At 46.1% G+C, this 25422-nt stretch overlaps 1 protein-coding gene across 2 annotated transcripts in view; it reads left to right on the top strand.

Annotated features, from left to right (window-relative positions):
- The window catches only part of LOC132474777 (cell adhesion molecule 2-like), a 132038-nt gene extending 111607 nt beyond the window's left edge, over positions 1–20431 (top strand). For both annotated transcript variants that reach the window (XM_060075649.1, XM_060075648.1), the window contains exons 3-7: positions 9098–9250; positions 12017–12154; positions 16925–17083; positions 19088–19178; positions 19973–20431. In XM_060075649.1, the coding sequence (XP_059931632.1) occupies positions 9098–9250; positions 12017–12154; positions 16925–17083; positions 19088–19178; positions 19973–20255 (824 nt within the window). In that variant the 3' untranslated portion in view covers positions 20256–20431. The remainder of the gene's footprint in view (positions 1–9097; positions 9251–12016; positions 12155–16924; positions 17084–19087; positions 19179–19972) is intronic.
- Positions 20432–25422: the final 4991 nt, after the last annotated feature.

Raw genomic sequence — 25422 nt, 5'->3', positions numbered from 1 at the left:
TTTCGGAATTTTTAAAGAAATAGTGTGATTATTTACTCAAGACGTTTTTTGTTTAATTATATATATATAAAAAAAAAGACTATTCACGTAGATGAACTAAGCCTCTCCGGTGCATCAGAAGGAGTTCACCACCAAAGGTTTAGCGGTTCAAGTCCCGCCGGGGCTGCCCATGCTAACAATGTATGCGCTCAAGGTATCGTACGACGCTTTTGAGAAAAGTGTCAAGCACCGAACGGCGTGTATTATTTCCTTGCCTGCGTGGCGGCGCTACACAGCCACACAGGGGGAGGATCAGCGTTATGAAACGTAGGATGGCAGTTCAACAGCAGCGTCGACGACAAGCTGGTAAATTATACAAAGGACTGTGAAAGACGGTTAGGTCCACAAGGTAAGCAGTGTTTTTCAGCCAACAACAAGAGCAATACTGAATAAGTAAAAATCCACTCAGCTTTGCAGGGCTAAAGCAAAAACCACACCGGCTTTTACTTTTCTCCTCCTCCGTTCCCATTAGCTACTTTGCCAAAAAACCTTCGAGAAGCCCCTTCTCCTTGCCCTGGGGTCCTGAAGATGATCCATATGTTGTGGAGCACCGCTGCACAATTCACCTCGTATCATGCTAAATATGCCTGTCTCAGTGTCTGTCTGTCTTTCTGTCTGTCTAACTGTCTGTTTGTCTCACTCTCCGGCTGTGTGTCTCTCCGTGTCTGTTGGTCTGTCTGCCTGTCTCACTATCTGCCTTTCTCACTCTCCGGCTGTGTGTCTGTCCGTGGCTGTTGGTCTGTCTGCCTGTCTCACTATCTGCCTTTCTCACTCTCCGGCTGTGTGTCTGTCCGTGGCTGTTGGTCTGTCTGCCTGTCTCACTATCTGCCTTTCTCACGCTCTGGCTGGGTGTCTGTCCGTGTCTGTTGGTCTGTCTGCCTGTCTCACTATCTGCCTTTCTCACGCTCTGGCTGGGTGTCTGTCTCACTGTGTCTGTCTGGTTGCCACTCTCCTCCTGCTCATCCATTAAAGATATGAGGGGGCTGTATGGCAGACACTGTAGGGGGGCGGGGGGCCGGCGACGCTGTGAGGCTGTCCAAGTCTCTGCTGCCACTAACCCCCCCCCTCAACCCCACAAACACACACACACACACACACACACACACACACACACACACACACACACACACACACACACACACACACACACACACACACACCCCACCGGCCAAGACCTGCAAGGGGAGAGGCGATGGATAGCGCCAAAGCTGGGCCAACAGATCACTCATCCATTACAACCAATTAGCTGAGACTTGTGAAGGGGACATGACTCCATGGTGGGCGCCCACTCTGAACAAATGGATGCTGACCATATGTCTTTGGTGGGAATTATTATGCCTTTAGTGCGTTGCCAGGCGCATGCGTCATGGCGACGAGGACAGGACGAAATGACATCGGAGACGTCACTCTGGTAACGATTCGCTTCCCGTCTGTCACTTCCGCGTGGCGACAGGGTGGGGGGGACAGAGTGTGTGCATGTTCCCCTAGAGAGCTGATGGGATTCCTGCAGACGGTCGGGACAGAGAAAAGATGCTTTGTGAGATATACCGCAGGAATGAATAATTCAGGTAATGGGGAGCTGGAGCGTAGCATGTCAAAGCAAGAGAATAACGAATAGTTCATCTGCCCTGCAACCGGGTTTTCATCTCCGAGCTGTCTGAGAGGTTCATCGCATAGGTGTGGCGATTTTCTTCCCGTCACTGTCTCGTCTCCCTCATCTCCATCTCATCTCGCCAAATGTTTATGGTCCGTCGTAATCGGGGGATTTAATAGGGACATCCAGCCAGGAACGCGAAAGGTCACACGGGAAAATTGATCTTAATTGGCTTGTAGTAATCAAAATGCAGTTATGTGCTAAATGAATGCCTGGATGTGAGCATTAAAACATTAATTAGCTTTGGAGAGCCAAGGATAATTACAGAGGGTGTGATTACCGTGGTGGTGAGCACCGATAAAGCAACGTCGACGCAACAAGGTGTGTGTGAGTGTTGTGTGTAAGCCAAGGTAAATGTCTGCTGCAAGTGATTGTGAAGGACATTTAGTGTGACTTGGTGTCACCACTCTTTGGAATCTCCACAGCTCTGTATCCAACGGTGGCGAGAGACTATCAAACAAACTGCATATCCGAAACCCCTTTGCAAGCCAAAAATCACAAACGTATTAACGGAAAACACAAATAAAAAGTCAGAACACAAACGCAAATGCCAGAATCCAATTGCAAAAGCCACAACATAATGGAGTTGGGCTACATCGGATTTTGACAATGAAACGGACAGACTATTGTTATATACTCTATCTACGATATGTTTATGTAAATAATCATACAGTATATAATGTGGATAGCCTAAGCCTTATTAACAAATCACACAAGAATATGACATTTTTGCCACCCAAACACAAACCGCTTCAGAATGCAGGTTTAATCCACAAAACAGGATATTAGGCCTAATTTGAATTTGCAAAACATTTTGGATGTGCAGTTCAATTGACATGTACCGGCTGCCGTAGTAGTATCCATCTCTTATGCTTCTATAAAGAGAAGAATTGTATGGTGGTTAACAATTATAATGATATGAAAGTCGGTCCCGTTGGTCTGTCTGCTTTTCCGGTCTTCATATCAGAGAACTTCAACTGAGGACTGAGAGAATATCGCTCTCTGTTTTAAACGCTCCATCTCTTTCACATAAAATCCAAAACGATAAATAATGGATTTATCTTAAAACTGTACAAAAGGTCAATTTTACACATCCATTTTACCTTTATATCCTCTTTTACTTCAAAATAGGGTAACAGAATCGTATAACAGAATCGATGAGGCTGTCAAACTTTGCCTTCATCTGACGGCAAATGAGAGGCTTCTATTAAAACACGATTCTGCCATCTCCGAAAGTTTATTCTCTCTGCGAGGGTAAAAACCCGAGTGAGTGGCCTCAAGGGTTTTGTTTACTTCTTAGTAGCCTGGATCATCCCTGAATCCACTCTGAATCAACCCTGCCTCTGTATGAAAAGCAGCAGGCATTAGGCTCACGGCCAGTGCGCCGATCTCTGTTTTCCTCTCCGTAGGGACGAATGGAGGACGCCAGGCTCTGCGTCACCTCCTCGGTATTTTACTTAAAGGTGAATGTTTATCAATATGCCGGCGCTAGCTATCAGCGGTAATGCATGGTCGCACGGAGCAACAAGGTAAAAACCATTTGCAGCTGTTGTGCTGGCTGCTGTCGCTGTGTTTGTAGAAAGAGAACAAGACTTAAAACGCCCGACATGTGGAATTTCCCCCCTTCAAAGCAATGCGTCTCAGGTTAGGGCCCGGGTGCCTTAATGAACGGTCAAATACTGCTGTATTTAATTTGGATTTTGATATTCGACTCAAACTCCCAGCGTCCGTTAATAATAAGGATTTGAAGGGGGTCTTAATGAGCCATCACTCCCCCCACTAGAACTGCGATTGTTGAAACCTCTCAGCCCACCTGCAGAAACCTCTACTCTGGGGGGGGACGTGGACAGTGAGGAGGGGGAGGTGATGGATGGGAAGTAGGAGGGGGGGGAGAAGGCGGTGGTGGTGGTGGTGGTGGTGGTGGTGGTGGTGGAGGTGGTGGTGGTGGAGGCCGCCGGGGCGTGGGTGACAGAGGTGGGAGGAAAGGGGGAAGGGGTTGTAGAGGTGGAAGAGGAGGTTGGGGAGAAGGCGGGGGGTGTGGTGGTGGTGGAGGAGGAGGAGGTGGAGGAGGAGGAGGAGCAGTTGGTGGTGTAGGGGATGGGGGTGGGAGGAGGAGACCCCCCCTGCCTGTACCGCTGGTTCAGCAAAACGCTCAGCAGGAACAGCCCACAGCAAACATGTTTAATTGTGTAAGAGGAAACTGTGTGTGTGTGTGTGTGTGTGTGTGTGTGTGTGTGTGTGTGTGTGTGTGTGTGTGTGTGTGTGTGTGTGTGTGTGTGTGTGTGTGTGTGTGTGTGTGTGTGTGTGTGTGTGTGTGTGTGTGTGTGCGTGCGCGTGTGTGTGTGTGTGCATGCGTATGCCCGTGTGTGTCTTCCAGCTAAAGCACCGCTACCGCTTCCATCATCACAAAAACCACTGATTGGCTCAAAGTAGCTCCAGCCCCTGTGAGGGACGCCAAGTGGGAAACCCTGTAGCTGCGGTCACAGCACATCAACACCGTCACAACAAGCAGCCATCGGCTTACCTCCACACCAATTAACAGAGATCGCTTAGAAATTGTGTTTCCACACCTGGCTTGTTGCTCCTTTGCCAGAACTTATTCCTGATTACAAACTTTCCTTTGTCCTCTTTCTCGCTCTCTCTCCTTCTCTCCCTCTCCCTCTCCTTCTCTCTCTCTCTCTCTCTCTCCTCTCTCTCTCTCTCTCTCTCTCTCTCTCTCTCTCTCTCTCTCTCTCTCTCCTCTCCTTCTCTCTCTCTCTCTCTCTCTCTCTCTCTCTCTCTCTCTCTCTCTCTCTCTCCTCTCTCTCCTTCTCTCCCTCTCCCTCTCCTTCTCTCTCCTTCTCTCTCTCTCTCTCTCTCTCTCTCTCTCTCTCTCTCTCTCTCTCTCTCTCTCTCTCTCTCTCTCTCTCTGTCTAACCCTCTTAACCTAACTAACGGCCTATCTTGTTTCCAGTCCGCATAGCAGCTAAGCCGTCCACTAGCATGCATGTAGCCCATAAGCAAATCTTTTCACAGCTTCTTCCTCTGAATATTATCCCATTGCAACAGCCTGGTTGCAACTAACACAATTGTATTTATGAAGCCAATTTTGTTCAGAAAAATGGAGTGCCCTAAAACAATCCAGAAAACGGACTTAATAAAATGAAGTGAAATAAGATGATGACATTTACAGTTTGAAACCATTAAATTGCAAAAGCAACTCATGAATAAAACAAATGAATAAAGCCAATAGGTAGATGAGGAAACTCTGAAAATAGAAAAATGTACCTCATGTAAAGAAGGCGAAAAGGCTTAGAATTGTAGTTTTGCGCGACCGATTTAGCATCCCTGAGATACAGACGGTCCCTCCGACGGCCCCACAGTCAAAGAGCCAACGGCACCCAAACCAGGGTCATCGCCATCCCTTTTCATTCTGCTGTTGGCCTTGGTTGAATAGTCATGATTTCCAAGCCCTCCTCTGAGTCGTGGGAGCGCCCACAGAACCTCAGTCCGATGAATCAAGCCCCACCAGGGGGGGGGGGGGGGGGGGGGACTGGCGGAGAGACCTCTCCCCGACCCCGGCAGACAGCCATCCGGCGTTGGCTCTGAGCGATTCCACACGGCCTCGCCTGGACCCCCATCAGGGGGGGGGGGGGGGGGGGGGGGGAGATGGACTGCGTGCCCGAGTGTCCGCGCTGCGTGGCTGCAGATTGCTCAAGGTCAGGGTTTGGGGGGGTTTGGAGGGGGGGGGGGGGGGTTGTTGTTAGATTTACGACCTGGCCTTGTGAGCAGAACAAACAGGCACGGCGGTGCTGGTGGTGGTGGTGGTGGTGGTGGTGCTGGTGGTGGTGGTGGTGGTGGTGGTGGTGTTGCCGGCAGTTATCTGGGGAGAGTTTGTGTGAAATGAAGCCCTTCATCACATCGATTTGGGGAAATCACCTGGAAAAGAGCTGTGTCAGGTGGTGGCGGTCGGCTCTGATTGTGACAGATCTGCCCCGGGAACGGCCCGGGAACGCTGAACCGAAAGACGAATGGATACCAATTGTCTTCCCGCTTTCTTATTTTTTTTTTTTCAAAACCTTTACACATATTAGCCTTGCGGCCTGGCGTCGCCCGGGGAGATTTATAGTCCTAGGGCTGACGGCCGTCCAATAAAACAGCGGTTCCTTTACCCCTGTGTCCGTCAGTGCGGTGTAAGTACAATCTCTCCGTCTCTGTCGTCTCCCGGACTCAAATGAAACGCTTAGGATTCAGCGTTTGCAGCCCGTGGTTGGAGGGAAATTGTCCCGGCTGAATATCTTGATGTTGATGCTTTTGAAATATGTATTGTGATATTCACAGGCCACCACCGCCGTGTTTGGAAAAATGAATGAAACGATGTCTTAAATGAACATAGCGGTCGTATCAGCGGTCTCATCTCCGTCTCTGATGTGTTGTCTCTCGAGGGACGATGAAACCTCACCCTCCCCCTCTGGTTCCTCCTGCTCCTCCGTCGCTCGTCTGAGCGTCGAGGAGATAACAGCGATATCCTTATCCTGGAGACCACTTTGATCCACTGAAGGGACCTGATATACTTACAGCCAAAATCATAAAAAGGTTTGTTCACACACACACACACAACATCAGAGTCGTGGCTCACGGCTTCAATGTCTCTGGAGTTGCTGTAACGGGGGTTCTGATTCGCTTAGCTACCTCTTAACACCCCTCCTCCCCTTCTCTTCCACCTCCCCTGCAACTCCTCATCCTCCCCTCCACCACCCCCGTGAACCTCCTTCCATCCACAACCACCTCCACCACCAGGTCCTTCCCCCTCTCCCTCCACCCCCCATCCATCCCTTCCTCCCCCCTCCTCCCCCCTTCCTCCCTCTCCCTACCTTCCTCTGCCTCCCCCCACCACCTCGACCTGCACCTCCTCCTCCACCACCACCACCACCTCCTTCCCACCCGAGGGCAAGTTGTTCTGCTCGAGCCTGCGTCTGATGAATCTCAGCTACAAAGAACGAACGTCTCGGGAGGAAGGGTGGAGGCGGGCGGGGGAGGGACCATCAGGGAGGAGGGGGTGGGGTTCTCCTTTTCCCAGGATGCATCTCGTTACAGTAGAACTGTCAAATGTTTGTTTAGAGTCTCGCTGTGTAAGGCAGGCGCCCCCGACGGCTCGGTTTATAAATGTTTAATTTGAGCTTTGAACACGTGTTTATATGAACTCTGTGTGTTGCTGTTGGTAAATAAAGAAGCCGCCACGGTAAATGCAATCTGTATTTTAGAAGACTAACCAAACAAATATTTTTTGCAAGTATTTGTGTGTCCGTGTGTGTGTGTGTGTGTGTGTGTGTGTGTGTGTGTGTGTGTGTGTGTGTGTGTGTGTGTGTGTGTGTGTGTGTGTGTGTGTGTGTGTGTGTGTGCATGGATGCGGATGTGAGCACGTGTGTTGATCAAATGATAGGGTCTGATTGGACCAGAGGAACGTTATTGTTAGCATCGCCTGCCGTCTTTGTGAATCTAATAACCATTTCAGCCCCCCTGACTAATTTAATTGTATTTCACATGTCCTGTGCGCGTGTTTATCGCTAAACTCCGAAGCGGGGTTGAGCCAGTGGTTAGTAATATTCACAGAGACGACTTCTTGGGCATCGTCGTCTGATGGAGGAGACACTTTAGTCACAATGGCGGGTGTTGATTAAATACTAATCACAAAGCATCTTTGTCAGACCCGGCTTGTGTAATAGGATCCAAGAAGAGTTGGAATGAGTTGGGCCAGGGAGAGAGGGGTTCCCAATCCCCCGGGGATTAGGGATTAACAATGTGTAATTTATTCAATGAAGACCACTTTTCTCCCCCTTCCTCTCCTCTTGTCCATTCTCCTCTCTCTCCTCCTCTCTCATCTCTCCTCCACCTTCTCTCTTACCTCTTACCTTAACCTCTTCCCTCTCTTTCCTCCCCCCGCTTCTATCTGCCCTCTCTCCTCTTTTTGGCAAGACACAGGACTCTGAATGGATCCTCTCCTCCTCCTTTCTCTTGTCCTCCCTCTCTCCGCCTCTCTCTCCTGTCTCCCTCCTATTTCGCTCCTCCCTCTCCTCTTCCCCTTTCTCTTCCTCACACCCTGTGGGAAGACTCTGTGAGTCTTGTAGCAGGGTTGTGGCAGGGTTTTGGAAGCGGACCACTGATTCCAGACGCCCCAGAGTTGTGTCCAGAAAAAAACGATACCAAACTCTCCACATTTCTTAAGAAATCACAGAATGGTCTTGTTCCCAATCGAGTGTGTGTGTGTGTGTGCGTGCGTGCGTGTTCGTGCTTGGGTATGTGGGGTGAGTTGATGGAAATAATAATGTCAGCTTGTATGATGAAGATTACGATGATATTGACGATGATGAAGATGGATTCATTTAAGGAACAATAATAGTTTAATTAATTTGCATTGCAGTGTTTTTTGGTAGTTGGTTCAGATTCAATGTATTAATCTCTTCTGGGGACTTTGCCTATTGCAGCATTCAAACTCAACTAGTAGCATGAGTAGCCTGCATGTTGACTAGACGTGCATTTCTAGCAATTTACCATAGGTAGCATGGCTATATTTGTAGCATAGTTGCCGTAGGTAGCATGGCTAGTATAGCATTGCTATATGCTTAGAATGACTAAAAAGTACCATGGCTTGCATAATCATTTTGACTTGTGCGCAACATGGCAAGCATGGAGCCTAAATGCTCCAATGTAATTACTGTAAATCTCTTGACTGGTGTAATGCCTCATTGTGGAGAACATACAAACAAAGCAAAGACTTACTGATTTGTTATGATTGTAACTCATTGCTTATTTGTTTAGTCTTTATTAATGCTGTTATTGTCTTTACTGTGAACTTTTTTTAATTTCTGTTTGGGTTTGTGTCGACAGCAACTATAATTGCTGCCTCATAATGACAGTAACCATGGTTTTATATTCTGACTTCTTTCCGCATTCTGAGGGAGGGGGGGGGGGGTAACGGTTGGTGATGGCGGTTCACATTAAACAATACATTAGACACCATCGTCAGGGATTAACTGGCTTTTGTCTTCCTTCCTTCCAGAATCCTTTATTGTGCTTGCGTGTGTTGCTGTTGTTGTTAGGCTAATGTGAATAACAGTGGCGGCAGCAGCTCTAGTAAAAGGGTATTTACAGCATAAACACTGAGTCAGTGATGATTAGAGATGGGAATATGTGTGAAATGACTGAGACTAAATGCTGATGACAAATTCTCCTGCCTCAGTGATATGAAACGCCCTGACCAACCGTGTGTGTGTGTGTGTGTGTGTGTGTGTGTGTGTGTCTTCATATGTGCGTGTGTGTGTCTGCGTGTGAGCCTCATCTGTGCGTGTTTACGTCTGCCGCACCGTGTCTTTCTACGTGTGCGCTCCTTCATTTGTGCGCGCGTGTGTCCTCCTTCGCACGCAGCTCTCCGTGACAACCGCATCGAGCTGGTGCGGGCCTCCTGGCAGGAGCTGACCATCAGCGTCAACGACGCGACGCTGGGGGACGAGGGCCTCTACACCTGCTCCCTCTTCACCATGCCCATCAAGATCACCAGGGCCTACCTCACCGTGCTGGGTGAGTAGTCCCGCCACCACCCTGGGCCGCGAGCTCGGCCCTCCCAACAGACGTACACGGCCGGGAGTGTTGTAGGAAGAAACCGGGACAAAAGGGGGAAAAGAGATTTATTTTTATTCAGCGCCTCACACGCGTTTTTCGTTGTCGTTTTTATTAATACGTTCTTGGCCGCTTTCCAGTGCTTGTTGTTTCATTTTGCGGTATTGTATTTTTTGTTGAGCTATTTTTATTTATTTTTTTTGGTTGCTGTTCATTATGGTGTTGTGAGGGTTATTGCTTGAACACCATTTAAATCGGCCCACATTATATTAATTTGATCATTATTTTAATCCCGACCCCCCCAAAAAACTATCATAAAAACACTTAACCTTATAATTTAACGTACGGGGGGGCAGAGTGGTAGCCTGGTCATACCAGACTCACGTACTTAATTTAATTTGTACAGAGTCTGGAACTACTCAATTGACAAACGTTAACTCACTTGAAGGCGGGTGTCTGTTGAAGTTTAAAACTATTAGATCTGCCCAGTGCCACTCTGGATCTGCCATGACCAATCGCTAACGTTTGGCCGCGGATTACGCAGCGCAGGCTGTAAACAAACCAAACACCGTGCGTGAAGATATCCGTCAACGAGAGCTACCTTTAGTGTCATTGATCTCAGCCATTCTCTCTGTTCGCTGATTGGATGCACAGAATTAGACGGCGAAATTCAAATTGAGCGGAAGTACTTAGGCGGGCGGAGCCAGGCTAGCAGAGTGGTGTCTCAACCTGGCAATGCGCTGTGTAGGAAATTATACACGTGTCTCTCTACACTGTCCTGTCGAGAAAGGCACCAAAACAAGTGATTGCAAAACACATGTTCTTCCTATCACCTGTAGTCATCTATTCTAACATGGCTCACCGCGTCAATAACGGTGAACTACACAGAAAGGGGTGTACGCAGTGACCTGTGTGTTCAGATGAATCAGGGATATCTGATCTGTCAGGTGTGGCTCTCCGCCAGGTGGACTTATCTCCGAGGGTAAGGCGCCAAGGTTTTATATCATCTACTGACGTGCTCGTTGACCCTCATTGGAGCAGACAGCCGGAGTAGCGCCTGAAGGTCACCACATTTGGTTCAACAGATGCGGCCTCTCTCCTCGAGGGCTCTATGGCTGCTCTCTGTTGTGCAGTTAATCTTCTACCGCCATTAGCTACGAAACCTGGTCTGACCGAGCAGCCAATCAACCAATCAGAGGTGGCTGGAAAAGTGTAAACTGACGTAGTTCCGTAACACAGGAAGTGATTCCATTTTAGGAATATCCAAGGTTGCATCATGATGTCTGCGACAACACTGCAAGTAAAAGTCTTAGACTTTTAAACAAAAGTATAAGGTAGTTGTGATGGTCGCATTTTACAGACATGCACATCAGAAATACGCGAGTGTTTCTGGGTATATGATGATACTTAGTGTAAGTGCTTATTATCTGTAATTTCAATGTATGAACAAGACGTTATGGATTTGACGGACAGAAAAGCATTGGCTTTGTTGCTTGCACCCTTCTTCATTGTTGAACTCGCCGTCAAACATGAAAGGAGAAGACTTACTTTCTTCATTTTCATTTAGCAGACGCTGTAAGCCAAAGCGATTTACAAGTGATGCGTGAACAATCAAAGCATGTGATCAATATTGAAGTAGCTATAAAAAATATGCCAAGTTCTGCACGACCTAGTTTCTAAACCAACAGAAGCAGCTAAACTAAAAACTATAAAGGTACTTCTTGAGATATTGACAGATTGCCCTGGGTTCCTCTGGTAAACTTTTCAAAAGACCAGAGACACCTTCTGGCAGATTGTTCCGGAAGACAAGAGACACTTAACACTGCCTCCCTGCAGATACTCCTACTCGTAATAATAAATAATAATTCATTGATTTTATATTGCGCTTTACAAAGTGTGTGGGGGGAAATCACAGCTCATCCACTAACAGTGCGTAGCACCCACCTGGGTGATACATGTTCACCACACACTGGTTATTAGCGACACTGGAACGGTGAGCTGGGAAACTATTCAATCAAGAGACCAGGTGGTGTGGAGCCAGGACACCGAGGTTAGCACCCCTACTTGTACAACTATGGGCACTATCGTGACCTGAGAGAGTCAGGACCTCAGTTTAACATCTCATCCGTTCCCCCCGTACATTTTAGAGTGCAGGTACGGGGGAACGGATTTTAAACTTCCTTTTTGTTCATACGTTTATTTAACAGGGGCTATGCTCAACACATTAGCTGAACCAAAGTTAGAGAGAAGTCTAATTTGAATGGTCCCTGGGACCACTGCCTTAACTTCTATTTTTTGCATATGTTTTTCTTTTACTTACCTATTATTTTATTTAATTGTATGACAATGTTTATATGTGAAGCACTTTGAGTCTGCCTTGTGTATGAAAAGTGCTATATAAATAAAGTTGCCTTGCCTGTAACACGGGGAATTGGTTAGCCTAGCGATTGTTGCACGTGCACTTGGTTCTATGAACATCCTTTCTGTACCGACAGCGACATATCGATGCGCTTCTTGTGACAAATGTACTTATTGTAAGTCGCTTTGAATAAAAGCGTCTGCTAAATGACCTAAATGTAAATATAAGACAGCCTCATATGCGTAACATGCTCCCCAGGTTGGGAAACCCGAGTTTTAGATCAGTGATCTCATTCGTGGTTTTGTCTCGAGACATGTTTTAAGGCGTTTAAAAAAAACGCAGACGCCTGTGCGTTCGGTGTGCCGCAGGTGTCCCCGAGCGGCCGGAGATCATCGGCTTCACCAAGCCGGCGGTGGAGCGGGACATGGTCACCCTCACCTGCGCGTCAGCCGGGAGCAAGCCCGCCGCAACCATCCGCTGGTTCCGTAACGACAAGGAGGTCCAAGGTAGGGCGACACGCCGTCCCCGAGTCCCCACCTGTGAGCTGTGTGTATCCTCTGGAGGTCCAAGGTAGGGCGACACGCCGTCCCCGAGTCCCCACCTGTGAGCTGTGTGTATCCTCTGGAGGTCCAAGGTAGGGCGACACGCCGTCCCCGAGTCCCCACCTGTGAGCTGTGTGTATCCTCTGGAGGTCCAAGGTAGGGCGACACGCCGTCCCCGAGTCCCCACCTGTGAGCTGTGTGTATCCTCTGGAGGTCCAAGGTAGGGCGACACGCCGTCCCCGAGTCCCCACCTGTGAGCTGTGTGTATCCTCTGCGGCCATATGCAGCAGTCACCTGTGACCTGTAAGCTCCGAGTTCCTGTTGGCGTTATATTATTTATTGTGATTTACTTTATGCGATGAAGGTTGACGTTTTCCACACGATTCATGAAGTATGGTGAAGTCAAATTTTACAAACATTAAACAAATGTGTTTGAATCATTATGATTGTTGTTAGCATATCTAAATCTCTGATGTGCTTGCTTTTTTTTTTTACTCCTAATCTTACTTCAACCACCACAGTATTTTACATCTACTGTAGGCTGATCGTGTTTCCTTGTCAATCCCTTACTGAACAGACAGTATAACTACCCCAAGTATATCATCGACATTACAGCCTCTGTATGTGTGGTTGAAGACTAAGGCAATAGAGACAGAAAACACATATCAATACATTTCAATACTGCTGGCAAAGACAAGCCATATGACTTATTCACCTAGGCCTATATGGGCCATATTTTTTGTGCTACAAGTTAGCTGGGTGTGTGAACTGAATGTGTAAGATGGCCCCTAGGTGAATAAAGCCCTATGAGAAGCTTCTAGTGGAAGTAAAATGGATGCCCGTCCTACGCAGGCGGTTTAACACCCTGTCTGAGAGTCTCTGAGAAGCAATCCGCAGGCGGTGGAGCTGCTAATGTTCTGCGGTATATCTGTCAGCGGAGCTATGCTAGGCTCTCTCTCTTGCTAGCAAATAACACCTGTTTATTTGTCTTCTTACCGGCTTTTAGCTCGAGAGCACAGCCTCTGAAGTGTTTTTATAGTCGTCGGGTGAAAAGTGTTGTTTTTTTCCCCCCTCCTGTGATTTGATAGTACTGGTTTAAGCCATGTGTAGCTCTTTAATGCATGCGGGGTTGCAGCGGGAAAGCTGTGCACGGCAGTTGGTCTTTATTGAAGTTTTGCGTGCAAGAGAGAGAAGCTCTTTCTTGGCGGGTTTGTGGCGTACCCCACATGGCAATATGATTGATGGGGGAGGGCTGGGAAATGAAGTTTTCTTGTTGAAATGGCTTGCACGTATATCTCTGAAAGGCCAGTGGAGGCTTGGCACAACGCATCGCACCAGACTGTCTGCCTCCAAAACGCATGAACATTTTGATTTGTTTGGAGTTTTTTGTCCCTCTCCTGAGATTGATTTTAAAATAACATATTTCACTCCAAACCGACATGAGATAGATTCCAATACAACATGTTTTTGCATCAGAGCAAAATCATACAAGTCTCCATTCCTCACCTTTGGGCTTCACAGAATTCATCATGCATTAATTCTGCTATAATGTTATATTAAAGAAAAGATAATGGAAGGTACATGTACCTAGTTTGAAATGTGTACATTTCCCATACCCACAGGAAAGCTATAGTCTTACCTGTAATTCAAAACATTACCCAATGGACCACATAGAGGTCCCCCCTTCACTTTAGGCCCCTTCACTTTAGGCGTCTTTGAGTGTTATTAATTATTATTATTCTTCATGTTTAACCTCTGTTTTCCTTTTATTCCTAGTCTGTTTTACATAGTTTTGAATGATGACTATATGCTCTGTAAGGTGACCTTGGGTGTCTTGAAAGGCGCCTCTAAATTAAATGTATTATTATATTATTATTATTATATACACGTCTATACATTCATTTAACATAAACATACAATATTAATCTCAGAATCAGGACCCAATGGAGTTGCCTTGTCAGGACCTGTCATTTACATACAGATGCAGATGTTTTTATTAATCTCCCCTTTTGGGCTTGGGTGGTTATTATTATTACAAACCCTTGGCTCGTCAAAGGCAAGAACCGGTAGTAAACACAGAAGGGCCGGAGGCTCTGCACATTAAAAGGGATATTTCCCCATCAACATGTGTCAAAGAGGGGGAAATGTCAATCTGTGTGCCGGAGCTTCTGAAGACGCTGCATAAAAGGCGCTCAATAAAAGGCGCTCCGACGGTGCCGCGGTGCCGGAGCTAGTCGCGGTAGTCGCAGGAGCCTCAGTTGCGGTCTGCGTCATGCTGCGACTGGGGCCTCGCTGTCGGGCCGTGTCGTCCGTCACTCAAACCCTTCCCCTTAGGGGGGGGGGGGGGGGGGGGGTTCCAGCTGCACGGCTGGAGGACATCAGCAGGTGCAACAGCAAAAAAAAACATGTCTTGTTTATTTCACGCTCCAGAGGTTTGTTTTCCCGCCGTTTGTGCGAGTGACGACGAACATCGCGGGATTTTTAAGAGGCAACCCTCGTTCATTGGCAAATAATTATTTTTGCGGCTTACGGAGGCGAGCAAATTAGTTGTTGTTGAGTGACAGCCGTGCGTCTGAGAGCATTACAGTGAAGATAATAATCTGCAGTACCGCTGGTGCAACCGTTGCATCAGCAAAGAGAACACATTATGTTCCTTTTGAATGTTTAAACACACGCAGACATAGCCTGACACAACCCTACCTAGAGAGATCCTGAAGTTCCTGTAGGCCCTACAAGCACCATTAGACATTACATGTTTTTATTGGGTTGTTACTGCGAAAAAATGGGATACAAACCAGCCTAATTAAGTGACATGGTGATGAAACTCCTAGTCAACTGCAGTCTGTGAAGAAAAACTGAGAAAGACTGAAAAAAAAAAAACAGGAAAGGGAAGCTGATATTCCCAGCTTCATAGTCAAATCCCCAGCCAGGCCCTTTCTTATGAAAATCTTCCGGATCTCAGTGACTTTGATCTCAGTCTGCTCTCAGTTAAAAGCACAGTGAAATGGTTGACTTAATGACGGCACAGAATCGTTTGTTTGTTCTTTGTATTAAATCTTATTATGCAGATGTATGCATGTCCACACATGTGCATAATCAGGCAATAAATAGAGACACATTTTTTTCCTTGTGGGTCTGAATGCTGACTGTGAAAAGTGTGTGAGTGTGTGTGTGAAAAGTGTGTGAGTGTGTGTGTTTCAGTATGGGACTGTGGATGTATGCGAGTGTGTGTTGACTGTGAAAAGTGTGTGTGAATGCGGGTGGTGTGTTACCTACGTGTGGGGGGGGGGGGGGGGGGGGGGTGTGTGTGTGTGTGTGTGTGTGCGTGTGTGCCTGCGTGCATGCGTGAGAGTGTGTGCGTGCGTGAGAGAGTGTGTGTGTGAGAGACTGTTGTGCAGGGCTTTTATTAGAAGCTGACTTGTCTGGGAAGGGCAGCAGCTTGTGAAGGGTTCTTAATGATACTGCTCAGTACCCACAACCAGCTGTGGCAGGAAGTATGCTACAGCCCGGCCTCTTCCACCCGCAGTACTGTTGGCCTGGAGGAATACTCCAGAATCCTTTTCACGTGGACAACAGCCTCGGTCAAAATAAGAATCTTCAGTCATTTCCAGTTTTGGATTTGGCATATGCAGACGACGATTTGACATCGGTGATATGATGCCAAGCGCTCCAAAGTGAGACCGTAGTGGGCTTGACTGGAGACGTTGTTTTGTGCTGGTGTTTGAAAGGCAGTCCTACAGGAGTCTCTCGCCCTGTCAACCAAATCAAGGCGTTCAACATTTGCCTTCTTTGTGTCTGACTTCCAAAGGCCGAAAAGTTTGACTTCAATTTCAATTAATTTCCAAGGCCAAATTTTCCACTCTCACTGGTAGAAGGAAACAGAAGTCAAAATGTACTCCATAGTGAAATAATATCTCATCTATTGTGCTAAACTGTATCATTATATAAGGCTTTTATACACAGTTTCTTTCTTTGAGGACTCGTAGGAACAGCTGCCGTCCAAATAAGCCAGTTTTCTCCTGCCTTCGAAAATGCTCTGTTCCCTAAAAGGTGTTTTGTCATGTACGATATTTCGAGTCAATGCATGCTGTTACACATTTCATTTTTCTGACTGGTCTATTGTCATTTTTTCTGTGGTTAAATTCATCCATTCTTGAGTATGAGTCTCATTCTGCCTTCATCAGCTCCGCTAACGTGCAGCCCATTGGATCTGAAGTAGACCGTGACATTAAGGCAGTGACGCAGCCTGAAAGGTCCAGTCCATCTCATGGTCTAAGACCCACTCTCTCTCACACACATACCGATGCACGCACACAGTCACTCAAACGCACACACACGCAGAAGAACGCTCTTACTCTCACACACCCACAGGACATTCATAATTTTGTAGAAATCTGTTTGTACAAATGTGGTTCCCCACGTATTTCCACGCTATGTCCCATGGTGCATAACGTCACTTCACCACCTCAATCTCCATCTCCACTACCACCAAAATGCCAGCACCACCTCCACCACATCCACCACCAGCACCGACTCCCATCTCCACCTCCACCTCTACCACCACCTCTACCACCACCTCAACAACAACCACCTTATACACCACCACCCCTATCCCTCCCTCGCCACCACCACCACCCCCACCACCACCACCCCCAACACCACTATCTCCAACGTTATGGACCTCTAATCGGATCTCCTCTTCCCCCCCCCCCCCCCTCTTCTCTGCCCCTGAAGGCACGGAGGAGATCAACGCCACCGGGAAGTCCTTCATGGTGAGGAGCAGCTTGCAGTTCGAGGTGGACAGACGGGATGACGGCGTGGCCTACACCTGTAGCGTGGAGCACCCGGCGCTGGAAAGACCCTACCAAACCACAGAGGTCCTGGAAGTCCACTGTAAGTCCTGGGTGACGGGAACTCCTGCCCACACGCTCTACTTTTAGGGTGCACTCACACTAGGCCATCTGGCCGTGGCCGTTGGCCGTTTTCACACCTAACCATGCTCAAATGGCCCCATTGTTCTCTGGCCTGCACTCACACTAGGCCATCTGGCGGAGGCCGTTGGCCGTCGCAACTGTGGCCTGGCCACGGTAGGCTCTTGTACATACGTCATCACGTCGTAACACGTCATCACCAAGCGTCCGCTGCATGGACCATAATAAAGTCTGCCGCCAGTCAGAGTTCTAACAACAATGGACAACAACACAGAGAACACAGTTCGCACTTTGCTGAGTCTGTTGCTTATTTGGATACATGTTTACCGTTTAATGGGAAAGAAGGCTCGTCGCCTTTATTATGTCCATGGTCGTCGCAGGGACTATACGTCATCCAGCTCAGGTTGCGTAGCTGTGCGTGTACGCGTGTCGGCTCATTAGCATCTGTACCGTAGCGGCCCGTACCGTAGCAGCACACCTCTCCCAAGTGGCCAAGTTGGCCTGGCCTGGCCAGACTGACCACACTCACCACACTCACACTGGCAGATTTGAGCACGGTTAGGTGTGAAAACGGCCACGGCCACGGCCAGATGGCCTAGTGTGAGTGCACCCTCATTGAGTCATTCAGCATGGTGTTCTCCCCACCGAAGGGTAGCACGTACTCTGGGGCAGTGTTTCTCAAATGGGGGTACCTGTGACCAGGGGGATTCTTATCGGATTGCAAGGGTAGAATTTCCAAAAATGTTTCCTTTTTGTCGTTTTAATGTTGGTTATGTTGTTGTAAAATAAGGCCAACTCTATGACATGAGTGGAATCGGGATACAACCTTAATACAACAACTTTTTTGAACTCTTTCCAATGAATGACAAAATACATGGAGGACGGCATTTTTCTTGCTGAAAGTATTTGCACCACACATGTAATACTCATGTTTAAACATGCACGTATATTATCAGTACTGGTAGAGTGGTGCTTGGCTGAAAATAATATCCGGGGACAGGGGGCATTCATAATATACATTTTAGAAAGATTTTCCTAGGTCTGGTGTTGTAGGCCTACTTGTTTAGATGTTGAACTTGCTTTGTTGTCTACGTACTACCGCCAAAAAAAAATTATGATGTGAAATAGGAATATTTGTTCAATATTATATATGTCGATTGTTGACCATCAATAGTTGTCCAGAAATACTCTCCGACTTCCATTGTAAACACCGATCCAACCCATGTAATCCTCTCAATATGAGTCAAAGCATCAATAGCTATGCTAAATTAATTTGGGTTGAAAAGAAAACATTTATCGTTTGATGGTTTGGATGAAGAGGTGCTTGAGCCGCACTGATGGCACTGTCGGGCTTCATGAGGCTTAATAGGATGGGAAACACTGATTTAGCTGCGGAGAAGAATTGTTCTCAGCTTAAGTTGTAAGTCACTTGGGATAAGGGCGTCTGCTAATATATAGCAGACGCTTTGATCCCAAGTGACTAACAAGTTAGGCCGAGAAAAATGATTCTCAGTCAGGGGAGTGGACTGATGCTATTAAAAATGTATAAACGTATGGAAATCACATTTCAAGGTTAAGATTAGAAATATTTGTAGGGGGAGGGGTTGGTGGGGATCAGAACAGGATTATTATGGGTTCAGGTAAGGGATTAACGCAGAGCTAGGGAAGGGATATAAGCTTTAGCCTCAAGTCTAGATAGCTATAGAGCTATCTAATACAGGCTACTAATACAAATTGTTGTGGGCCATAGCAATGCTAATGTAGGTGACCAGTTTGCTGATTATTATTATTTTTTTTAATATTATTCATTTGTTTCCTTTTAAATGGGGACTTTTACCCATTGTGTTTGTGTTATGGGTAACAGCCAAACAAATGAATGCTAGCTTGCTATACTGCTAACTCATGTATAATAGCCTGCTACTGTTAAAAACATGCTAATGAATGTTGTGATCTTTTGTCTGTACAGATGCACCTCGGCTTGACATCACAGCCTCCCTGATTGTCCCACAGGAGGGGCAGTATTTGAAACTTGAGTGTGTGTCCACAGGGAACCCAATGTAAGTTACACACAATTATTTATATTATATTTATTTGTATTATATTTATATTTACAGAAGTCTGAAATGTATGCAAAAACACATTGATTCTTAAACCAAAAGTTGAAAACCAAGCGAGTGAGTTTCCACATTCTGAACTCGTCTTGACCATATGCTGTATGAAATGGTCTAGCCTATCTCTTCATGAAGATAAGCAGTAAATGGACGAAAGCTGCAGAAGATGCCGCCACATGTTTTTCACCTCTCCATCTTTATGTCTCTAAACGGTTTAGGTCCAACATAAATACATATTAGATCTGCTTATGTGTTTTGAATGCAGGATTCGAAACAAGCATGGTGAAGCAGCTTCCACCACAATCTGGAACAAGCACTTTTATTGATGGTCCTTGTGAAAGAAAACTTATAAAAAATACACTGTATTCCTACTACATGATTTACTATTATTGCATAGGCCTACCTATAATAATTTCCACCCAGATAATTTCATTTCATTTTTTTATTTACTTTACTGAACTTATTCTGTTTTATTTATCTTTGTATCATTACTTGTATCATTATACTGTCTTTTCTATTGATGATTTGTTTCATTGAATGCTGCTATTGCCACTGAATTTCCCTTTCGGGCTGAATAAAGTACTAAAGTAATCGAACCTGACCCAATCGAACCTGACCACATCTGATCATATCTGATCTGGTCTAAACAGCCTTCCCTTGCCTTGCTCCTACCTTGCTCCTCCTCCTCCTCCTCCTCCTCCTCCTCCTTCTCCTCCTCCTCCTCCTCTTCCTCCACCTAGTCCAGAGCCGGTGCTGTGGTCTAAGGACGGGGGGGAGCTCCCGGACGTGGAGCGTATGATCGTGGAGGGCCTCGAGCTGACCATCACCACGCTCAACAAGACAGACAATGGGACGTACGGATGCAGAGCCAGCAACCACCTGGGATCCAGCTCGGCCGAATTCATCCTCTTTGTATACGGTACACAATCACCGCGTGACACTGATTCAGAGCTTCTACGTTTTGTGTATCCATGGAAATATTTTGCAACTCAAATTAAAAAAATGGTTGTGTATCCGCTTTGACACACATTGTTTTAACATGATCACCATGAATTTGCCATTCATTTCAATGTCCCAGTGAACCTCTGCTAATTGACCCTCTAGTTAGCAGCAGTGTTTTGCTCGTGGGTCATGGATCGTTATGCTTTCTTTGCATATATACAAAACATTTAAGAGACCAATAAAACCTTATAATTACATATTTTCATTACATTCATTACATTCATTTTTTTAACACATTTCTGCAGCTTATACATCTCTTGCGACCCCTAATGCATATCAAGTGAGGTCCCGACCCAAAGCTTGGGAAACACTTCCGTATATGAACTATCACCATATATGGACATATATGGATCCCCTGCTCTTCTGCAGTTGTGGGTTCTACAGATCCAACGTGTTCTTCTGGAGGGGTATTTTTCGTTTTGTAACGAAAGAAATCGTCATATGTGGTGACTGTGATAATATTTTTCTGTTGGAAAAAGTTTTGATAGTGATTGATTGTTTGTCTAAATAGTAAAGATATTATGTTTCAGGTAGGATTTTTATATAGGTGGCAAATGCTGTCCACATTGATCTGTAGGCCATAGAAACAGCTAAATATAAAAAGATTTAGAAATGAGTCACCTCCAGGTATAAACATTTACAGGATACAGAATTTCTAGAATAATTAATAATTAAATAGTACTATAATGTTAACCTCTCGTTAAAATACAATGGGGAAATGTAGGGTTTTTCTAGACTCTGGCCACTCAAAGCACTTCACAACACACATTCATGCACTGACTGCGGTGCCAATGTGAGGGAACTGCAAGCGCATCGGGAGTTGTTGAGGTTCGGGGTCTTGCTCAGGGACACCTCGCGATTAGCCAGGGGGGAGCGGAGGTTGGAGGCAGCAACCTTCTGGCTGCCAGACAACTTGCTCTACCTCCTGAGAATACCTACTAGCTCTACCTCCTTTTTGAGAATAAAAAAAACTTTTTTCACAAGCTCATTCGACATTTTACAAAAGCTATTTGCAGTCCAGTCTAAATGTAATTATGAGGATTTAGAATCCATAGAGAGAGAGAGAGAGAGAGAGAGAGAGAGAGAGAGAGAGAGAGAAATTACCCTTACCACCAACAATGGCTTACAATGTACCGATCGATTTAGGGCTGATCATTTTAACATTAATCTCTTTACACTTAAAATTCTATTTAAAAGTTTCAATGCATCACTTCATGACCGTTTTAGCACCCGTTTACGACCTGGCCTCCATTTACAACCTAGAAACAGGGTGAGCAGGGTGTCCCAATGCCACCGGCAAGGAGAGCAGGTGCTGGGAGAGTTTGATTACTTTGTTGAACACCCCCACCCACCGCCAGGGGGGTAGTAGTTAGTAGCTAGTGGTGGTGATGAAGGGGGTGGTGTTCGTAGTGGGATCGTTATAGTGTTGGAGGAGGTGATGAAATGCTGGTGGTGGTGGTGGTGGTGGTGACGTAGGACATGGGGATGATGGTGGTAGTGGTGATGGAGGAGGCGGTAATAATGGTGACGGTGGTAGTGGTGATGGTGGAAGTGCTGATGGAGATGACAGTGGTGTAAAACACGGTAGCGCTGATGGTAGAAACAATGTCGCTGGTGTCGACGGGGCTAGAGGTACGAGGTACATGGTGCTAGCGGTACGAGGTACATAGTGCTAGCGGTACGAGGTACATGGTGCTAGTGGTACTAGGTAGAGATGTTGATGGGTCGATGCTGGAGGTTATCATGGAGGAGGTGATGGAGTAGGTGGTGTTGGTGATGGCGGTGGCAGTGGTAGCAGACTTATCCCAACAGCCTAGGGCTAGCTCAGTGGGGTTCCTGGTTCATCTGCTGCACTCTTCCCAGGATCAAGAAGCAACCTAATCTGTTTGGCTCACACAATTTAGCTTTTAAGTGTTGCCTGAAGATATAAAAAATAAATGAATTGCAAATACTAGAACATTAATAATATTCCTGTCATATATATAGACTAAATGGAAGAATGACAAGAACAAGAACTTTATTTAAACTTTTGACAGTTTGCTAGGTTAACACTTACTACAAGCGTTTATTTTTCTGTAATATTTGGGGGAAGACAAATGTAAAACTGTGTTTTTTGGGAGAAACAGACAGAAAAATATTTTTATTTGTATTTGTTATGTCTGTCTCGTCAACTCTGGTTCAGTAAAGAGAGGAAAACAACTCTGACAGGCTATGCTTTCTCTGTTAGGCCAGCTGTTACAGCTACACTAGATATGTCAGGCTAGGCTAGCGATGTCAAGTTTGGCTTACTGTGTCACACTAGGCTATCTGCGTCACGATCGGCTAGCTATATCGGGCTAGGACTGCTATAGCTTGCTACGCTAGCTGTGTCATTCTAGGATAGCTATGTTGGGCAATGCAAGCATCCATATCACCCTGTTCCCACTTGCATCATGCATTCCACCCAAACTTCATCGCTCATTCCCATCATTCCAGATTGAAACGGAACGGCGGAATTCAAAACTCTGGGGGTTGTTAAAGTGCGCCCCGTGCCTGGGAGCTGTTTGAGACTTTCTTTTATTTGATTATCTGGGAGAAATGAGCCCCAATGACATGACCGTAGCAGAATCAACACAATAAACACCAAGGTCCCGGTGCCTGGGAGCGGACGCGCGGCTGACTGCGACAGCTGAGAGTCTTCATGTATAATATATCTGACGGTTATTCTTTGGAGCGCTGCCCTCATGCTGCCTGACTACTTATAGCTTTTAGATCTCCCACTCCGCACTGAAGCTAATTTGTGAATAAAACGAAAGCTGAGAAGCTATAAACGTCACCGCCTAGCCGCAATTCATCACTATCTGTATTTCTGTCGCTCGCGCGCAGTATAAATAAAGTTAAATGAAGGCGGAGGACACATAATAATCACTGTGTCTGGGAAAAAAACGAGCACCAGCAGCCGTCAGCCGCCGTCAGCCGCCGTTGCAACGGGCCCGAAACCACCGTGACAGCTCCCCGCTCTGGGGTCCAGGGTTCAGAGACGCACCAAGCTGAAGAAGGATCACAACTTTGCCTTGGCCAGTGTCTGTGTTTGTGTTCCATTTGCAATATTAGCCTTGACATTGGTAAGTTAAAGTCATTTTTTTATGCTTTGTCGTTTATTCATTTTTCTTTGGGTGCGTTTGTTTCTTTACCCTCTCAGTAAACTTTTGTGTTGTTTTTTTTTCTTTCAAGATTTCTATTTGATTTAGCCTCATCCACGCTCCCCTCACATCCACCACCACCACCACCACCTCCACCACCTCCACCACCTCCACCTCTACCTCCTCGTCCTCTCCATCTCCACCAACAACTCTTCGCTAGCCGCCTTCCATACCACCACCACCACCACCACCACCACCAACAACAACAACAACACGTGCATCATCCCTCAGCCCCACTCCGTATTCCCCGTCTGCGTCGCGACCCCGGGAACAGCCGCCATCGCTGTCTAGCCGTGCTCATAAACACAACATTAAACACGCGGCCTGTGATTGATGCCCGCGCGGCCGGGCTCTGAGCCAGGAATTGGCGGTGTGTTGGACGTGATTCATCTCTCCCTCCCTTTCCCCTTCCTCTCTCACTCTCGTTCTGTTCTGTTTCCCCTGCATACACCTACCCTTTTCCCCCTTCTTCTTCCTCCGTGTACAACAGCTGACACGACCAGAATTCTGTGATGTTGTTCATTCGTAGTCTTGTATGCTTAATGTTGGCTGTCGAGTGTGAGAGGCAGTATTGCAGTGATCCAACTGTTTTGGTTTTTTTCCTGCTGTGTTTTGACCCTCGGAGGACATTTTCTAAGTACACAACAGCAGGATGATAATAGGGGAGTATTATGCAATATGTTTTGGAACATAAAGTACAGAACCAACTGGTATTTACACAGCGTGTAAATTAAAACACTCTTTAGGCTGCATAGCGTCTGTTGAGTATTTCCTCAATAAATCAAAGTGGACAGATTATATTCACCAGTTCAGCTCTGCTTAAGTTGTTTATTAGCGATCAGTTATGCAATGACATCTTTATTGGATGTTTATTGATGTCCCCGTTATTCAGCTTATTGTTAGCATATTGTTTGCCCAGTGGCGTTTGTTTGCCGTTGGTAGTTTAGTGTTGTTTTGGGCCGTGAACATAAAAGGCTTGGAACATCTGCTTCCCTGCACATTGTTCTAACCTGTTACAATGCCCCAGTGAACCTAAGCACATCGTGTCATATAAAGACATAAATTGTAGTGACGTTATTTGCAGGCATAATTAGACTTCTGACCCCCAGTTTGGTAAACACAAGCCTAATGGCTGGGGTGTTTGACTCCTAATCCAATGGTTTCAGGTTTGATTCCCAATGCCCTTAACCTACCTTATACAAGATACCTGTAACTTCAAGGATTAATTACAACAGCATTTAATGATCATGTAAATAATCATCTGGAGACGGTGCGGTATGTAGTGTTTCGGAACTAGACGATCATGAAGATAAAGTAGCTAATTTTGGTAATCACCGCGCTTAGTCCCAGATATTATGCAGCCTCGGGCATTGTTCAGCTCTCTCAATGGATGGACTTACTTCTCTGACATTAACCTGAAAAATATCCTCTGCCAACTTTCACCTGGGGAAAAAGAAAAAAAAGAAAATGTAGTAGGCATTTTCAATTCAAGTAGGACTGCATTACTCATGTCTTTGGACGTTTAAGATATAGCGTGCAAGACATACCCAGTATTGCAATTATGAATGTAAAGGCCCCAACATATATTTAGTACATACGTAATCATATCAGACTTAATGAGGACCAGTACAGAAGCCAATAAAATAATCAATCTCAGACGTGCACCATAACATACAATATGTATATATCGTTTTCCATAATTGAATAACTCGTTACATTATTTTCCATTTATTACATTTACCTTGCTAATGTAATCACACAAACCAGTGATTTAATTACAGTCGGATGTATTTAAATTCACTGTGGGCTTCTCTTTGTGGGGTGTTTGGGGGAAGAATCCTGTGTGCCACACTGTGCGGTGTTTGTTGCCATCTCATATACGCCTCACCTAATTATCAGCAGACGTGGTATACCCTGTAAACTTCAAAATAAAAGCCAGAACCCTAAAATGTTGACGCTAGCAAAGCCCCAAGCACTTCCAGCAGCGGCTAAGGGCTTCTTGAGCA

This window comes from Gadus macrocephalus, chromosome 16 (assembly GCF_031168955.1).
Source record: "Gadus macrocephalus chromosome 16, ASM3116895v1".
Taxonomy (NCBI): Eukaryota; Metazoa; Chordata; class Actinopteri; order Gadiformes; family Gadidae; genus Gadus; species Gadus macrocephalus.
The sequence above is the reverse complement of the archived record's forward strand: the minus strand, read 5'-3'. Positions and strand labels throughout refer to the sequence as shown.